Source organism: Myodes glareolus, chromosome 8 (genome assembly GCF_982192425.1).
Source record: "Myodes glareolus chromosome 8, mMyoGla1.1, whole genome shotgun sequence".
Classification (NCBI taxonomy): Eukaryota; Metazoa; Chordata; class Mammalia; order Rodentia; family Cricetidae; genus Myodes; species Myodes glareolus.
The window spans coordinates 109,876,580-109,882,262 of record NC_142033.1 but is presented as its reverse complement, the minus strand read 5'-3'; the positions used below and the strand labels follow the sequence as shown (position 1 = coordinate 109,882,262).

The 5,683-nt window shown below is 52.4% G+C and overlaps 1 protein-coding gene across 3 annotated transcripts; it reads left to right on the top strand.

The window, feature by feature from the left end:
* Positions 1-1,069: 1,069 nt before the first annotated feature.
* Znf414 (zinc finger protein 414) lies at positions 1,070-4,408 on the top strand. 3 transcript variants are annotated; one of them, XM_048430102.3, is made up of 7 exons: positions 1,070-1,187; positions 1,795-2,026; positions 2,330-2,437; positions 2,551-2,656; positions 3,117-3,451; positions 3,530-3,580; positions 3,998-4,408. In XM_048430102.3, exons 1-7 carry the CDS (start codon positions 1,185-1,187, stop codon positions 4,324-4,326), a joined length of 1,164 nt encoding a protein of 387 aa, XP_048286059.1. In that variant the 5' UTR covers positions 1,070-1,184; the 3' UTR covers positions 4,327-4,408. The 3 variants fall into 3 exon arrangements, with proteins under 3 accessions (XP_048286059.1, XP_048286058.1, XP_085548523.1); XM_048430101.3 differs by having other exon boundaries at positions 1,795-2,077; XM_085692397.2 differs by lacking the exon at positions 1,070-1,187 and adding an exon at positions 1,324-1,667 and having other exon boundaries at positions 1,795-2,077.
* The last annotated feature ends 1,275 nt before the right edge of the window (positions 4,409-5,683 follow it).

Genomic DNA, 5,683 nt, shown 5'->3' with positions numbered 1-5,683 from the left:
TTCATGTACATTGGTGTTTTGCCCACGTGTATGTCCGTGTGAAGGCATTGGATCTCCTAGAACAGGAGTAGCAGACAGCTGTGAGCTGCCATGTGGGTGCTGGGAATTGAACCTGGGTCCACTGGAAGAGCAGTCAGTGCTCTTAACCACTGAGCCATCTCTCAAGCCCCAACAGATTCATTCTTACTGCACACTTGGATGCACTGAAAAATTTGAACTTGCTAGGAAGTTCTGTGCAGACATGAGGGATCAGGGTTCATACTCACAGAATTCATATAAATGAGGAAGAATTTTGATCCCTGGCACTCTGGGTGGAAGATGTAGCAGTTACCTGTAATTGGGGCACTTGGGAGGTGGACACAGAGAATCTTCTGGCAAGTTGCACTAGTGGGAACTGGTAAGCTCTAGCTTCAGTAAAAGACATTGCCTCAATAAATAAAGTGTAGAGCAACTGAGGAAGGCAATGTTTACTTTGGGTCTCCTTATGGAGGCTCACATCTGTGCATACATAGATTCATATGTGTCTGTGTATCACTAAGGATGTAGCTTAGTTTGTGGAGTGTTTGCCTAGCACACATGAAAACTCTGGGTTCGACACTTACTACCACCTAAAACCCAGTGTGGGAGCATCCAAGTTCAAGGTCAACCCCTGTGCAAGAACAACCCAGACCAATAATAAAATAATAATAGTAGTAGTAGTAGTAGAAGTAAGGTGGGGGGATCTGTTGTCAATTTTCAAAGAAAAGTAAGCCAGTTAAAAGCAAACAGTATGGAAACACTCGTCTGACAGGCTGAGGTGGGAAGACTGAAAGTTTGAAGTCAACCTGACTTTGTATACAAAAAGAAGAAAAAGTACTGCTTTTTGCCTTTCCAGAGTTGGTTATGGGGCATCCAGGGAAAGAATGGAGGTGCTCATTTTGCAGGCAAGGACGCTAGGGCCTGGAGAGATTTCTCAGGTAGGAGCTTTTGCAGTTACTGTTACAAACAGCTCACCTGCAGCAGGCTAGCGACAGCCCCTCCTCCTAGAAGCACTCAGGATTAGGTCACACCCCAGATCTCGCGAGATCTGAGATGCGGAAAAAATGGCGCCGACGTGATCGAGACCCCGCGTCGCCGAGGAAGTCGCCGATGCTGGAGCCGGAGCCACCGAAGGCACCCGAACCAGAGGTCGAGCTGAGGGGAGGATGGTGAGCGTGGCATCCGGCACGCGGGCACGGAGGAGCAGCGGGAACTGACAGGGAGCGGTCCTGCGTGCACCCCCAATCAACCCCGCCCCTATATCCAGGTCCCCGCCCGCCGCTGTCACTTAGCGGGCGGTCTGCCCCGCCACGCCCACTCTGCTCGAGATCGGCCCCTAAACTTCACACATCCTGGCCCTGAGCATTTCCTAGGTCGCCTGCACGGCCCTAGCTCGGCCAGCAATGTAGGCCCTGCAGCATTTTCCAGGTTGCTCCCAGGCCGGACCCTCGCCCACTTTCCTAGGCCACGCCTCCGCCCCATGGTGCCTTTCTCCTGGCAGAGTTGCAGAAGGGATGTTAACGATGCTCTTTTATGCATAATCCCTGATATATACCTTCTTCTGCAACTGAAATTAGGAGACCGTAGCTCAGACTGCCCTCACCTCCCATAACTCATCTTGCTGGTGACTCAGAAAGTGGAATGGCTGGGTAATATCTGTTGGGGCTGAGAGGGAGTTAGAAACCCTGAGTCTTGTGGGCCTTAGGAATGGAAAGACTTCCCTCTGTCCTAGGCAGACTCTGATCCCAGCCTTATTCTAGCCACTTCTTGCTCCAGGAGGAACCGTCCAAGCCCAGCCCGGACATGCTAGCCACTGCAGAGTCCAGCTCCAGTGAGCACGACAAGGAGGTGGCGTCTCCAGATGTGGTAGCTACAGCCACGTTCTCCTCCGTGGAGGAGCCAGGCCCTAACCCGACACCCATACCACCAGTGTGGGACCGTGGAGGACCTCCGCAGCAGGTTGCCTCTGCAGCCCCAGACACTTGCCAGCCGGGCTCAACCAGCACAGGTGTGGGGACCAATGAGGAGCTGAGGTTGCCCAGACGACGTCCACCCCCAGGTGATCTGTGATGGGGCCTTCATAGGTCCTTCGGTAGGACTGAGATAGTGCAGGATCAGGAATTACCTGGTATCCCATCTAGGAGGATTCCTTACCATTTACTGAGCATCAAGGCTCTGTCAGGTGTAACATTCAAACCTATCCAGCCTTTCCAGGCAATTTATTCTAGTAGTGGGGGGAGGGGGACTTGTTCAAGGCTTTGAGAATGGGGGGTCAGTAAGGAAAAATTGATGACACCCATTTATTCTGTAGGAAAACAGATACCCTGCTCTAGCCCTGGCTGCTGCCTCAGTTTCCCCAGTATTCGTGATCTGGCACAGCATCTCCGTACCCACTGCCCGCCCACACAATCACTGGAAGGTAAGAGAGGATCGGTGATAGTGAGGCAGGTTAGGGTGGAAGACACAGAGACCTCCCCTCACCAGGGTCAGTCTTAACCACCCCACGCCACACCTGCCCTTCATCCCTACCAGGCAAACTCTTCCGATGCTCAGCCGTGAGCTGCACCGAGAGTTTCCCCAGCATGCAGGAGCTGGTGGCCCACGGCAAGCTGCATTACAAGCCCAATCGCTACTTCAAGTGAGACCTTGACCTTCCCCCCTCTGCTGATCCCAGATCTTTAGCCGTTTCTAGTCTGTGTGGAGGAGTAGGGGGCGGGTTGGGACACGAATGTAGTCTGGGAAACCAACCCCAGCAGTGCGTGGAGGATGGATGTGAATGAGGGTACGTCGCTCTGACTGAAGGATCAGCTGGAGTGGCAAGGTATACATGCTGTGGTTCTGTCCGGTTCCATCTCACTTCTTATATGGAAAACTGGCTGCCCAAGGAAAGTCAGAGCTTGAGGCTCTGAGCTGGAGAGGTCCGGAAGGATCAAGACTTCCATAAGGGAAGGCTTGTAGAGCAAGCTCCTTCACTTGGGCACAGAGTCACAGAGATTTCAACCTAGATACCCTTCCCACATCCTGGTCCCTGGGTAGCAATGGCTAGGCCCCTTCCTATTGTTGCCCAGGAGACAGTTCAGCCCTGTGTCTACCACCAGGTGTGAGAATTGCCTCCTGCGCTTCCGCACTCACCGCTCCCTCTTCAAGCATCTGCATGTTTGTGCAGAGCATGCTCAGAGCCCAGTCCCACCACCACCCCCTGCCCTGGACAAAGAGCCACCCGTGCCCGAGCGCCCCGCAGACTCCGACCCTTCATCGACTCTGAGCCTGCCATTTCCACTACTTGAGCCTTTCACCTCTGCCCCCACTGGGCCCTTCCTTCCCTACTTGAACCCTGCGCCCTTTGGACTGAGTCCCCCACGACTGCGCCCTTTCCTGGCTGCTGCTCCAGGACCTCCAGCCTCCAGCACTGCCATCTGGAAAAAGAGTCAAGGTGAGTGTGGGAACCAGTTGCCTGCAAAGCTGGTTGGGCCCACCTTTATTCTGAACTTTATCTACCTCTTTCCTGCAGGTGCTGCCGGAAGTCCCAGAAGACCTCAGGGCGGCTCCGATGCGCCCTCAGGTGCGTGCAGGTGACGACCAGGGCAGGGTGGAGGGGCCTTCATTCCTGTGCCCTGCGCTGGCCCTTGGCCCTGTGAATGCTCGAAAGCAGCCGTGCCTGTCCTTTGAAATACATGATTTTTACCTTTAAAATGCCTGGCACCTATACCTTCATCTGCGTCGGCGTTGTGTAAAAACTTGCGCCTTATCCATATCTGAGTGGTCCTCTCCTGCAGAGGTCCAGGGATGGGAGCCAAACTTGGTGCCTTCAGTAATTGGCAGTCAAGCCCAGGAGAAAGGACCCAACTCCCTGGACCCTGGAAGCTGAGGGGGATGAACGTAGGGAAAAGTGTAATTTGCCCTGGCCGACATCCACCATCCCTGTGGAAAGGTCCTCTGGGGTGGAACCCGGGCCTGACCACGGCCTGCCTGCCTGCAGGGTACGTGGCCCCCAGTCGCATCGTGTGGGAACACACGCGTGGCCGCTACTCGTGCATGCAATGTGACTTCTCCACGGCCTCACGGCCCACCATGACACTACACCTTCAGGACCACTGCCCCAGCACCCCCACAGACCTGGCGCCTGAGTCCCTTCGTGCTGACACCCGGGTGGGTAAGGCTGAGGAATGCTTGAGCATGGAGCCCGAGGCAAGAGGTGAGGCCCAGGCTCAGCTGCCGCCTCCTCAGCTCCACACAGAGCCAATCCCATTTGCTCCTGTGGTGTCACAACTGTCAGAGGGGGAGCTTCCCGTTTTCTCACAGTTCTGAACCAGCTGTGTTGGGCTGGGTGGGAGAGCCTGCAGAGATTTTTGTAATTTGAGAGGGGGGGACAATAAAGGAGGCAAGATGAGCCAGCCTGTGCTGTGTCTTAGGTCCCTTGCCCCTCAGATAAGATTTGTTTTTATTTATTGTGTGTGTATGTGTGTAAACATGGGTGCAATGCCCAGGGAGATTAGAAAAGGATGTGAGGTCCCCAGCACTTGTGGGTGCTGGAAACCAAACTTGAGTCTCCTGCAAGAGCAGAATGAGGGTGAACTCTTCTCCTGCCCTCCCCTCAAATAAGCAGTAGGCTGCCACCTACTGGGTCCAGGGTGCTAACACACCATGGGGGAGACTTAGAATTGGCTTCACAGAACCTGACCCCTCAGTACTTTTGTTACTGTCTACCTGGCACCTCAGCCCTGGAACCCAGGTCTCCAGCTCAGTGCAACACTAGTCAGCTATAGGTAGGGGCAGACAGTGCCCACCATTCTGTTCCACAACTTCCAGAAACCAGATAAGATGGAATTTTCAGTTGTTTTCCTTCATTTAAAAAACAAAAAACAAGCAAGCAGAGACAGGCAGATCTCTGAGTTTATACAGGGCTAGTTCATCGAAAGCCATCTTGAAAAATAAAACATGGGACCGGTAAGATGCTCATCATGTTCAAGTGCTTGCACAAGCAACCCTGAGAACGTCAGTGTGAACTGAGAACCATCAGTGAGGTGGGAAGGAAAATCAACTCTAAAGTTGCCCTCCTAAAGCCTGGTGGCCACACCTTTAATCCCAGCATTTGGCTAGATATAAGTGACAAGTTCCAGCCAAGCTACACAGTAAAACAGAAGAGGGGAAAAAGAACTCCAAGGCATGGTGGTACATTCATGCGCTTAGGAAGCAGAGATGGGAGGATTGCTTTTCTTTTTTTTAAGTTCAAGGCCAACCTGGGCTACATAGCAAGACCAAAAAAAAAAAATTGTGTTTTCTTTTTTTAAATATCAAGAATTAGGAAGGCTTTGTGGAAAGCTAGACGTGAGTAAGCTCTGAGCTATCATATATTAGAGCCTCCTGATTCTGAGACCAAGGGGTTCGCAGGAGTAAAAAGCCTTGGTGGCTGTGGTTGAGGCAGGCAGAGCTGGATGGAGAACTGAACTTACTTTAAAAGATTTATTTATTTATATTATATGCAGTGTTCTGACTGCATATATGCCTGATCTTATTATAGATGGCTGTGAGCCACCATGTGGTCACTGGGAATTCAACTCAGGACCTCTTGTAAGAGCCTGTGCTCTTAACCTCTGAGGCATCTCTCCAGCTCAAAAAGATTTTTTTTGTTTTGTTGAGACAGGGTTTCACTGTAGTTTTAGAG

Coding starts and splice junctions, on each gene's coding strand:
- Znf414 (XM_048430101.3), top strand. Junction 2,078..2,329: donor CAGACGACGTCCACCCCCAG/GTGATCTGTGAT, acceptor TTTATTCTGTAG/GAAAACAGATACCCTGCTCT. Junction 3,581..3,997: donor CGGCTCCGATGCGCCCTCAG/GTGCGTGCAGGT, acceptor GCCTGCCTGCAG/GGTACGTGGCCCCCAGTCGC.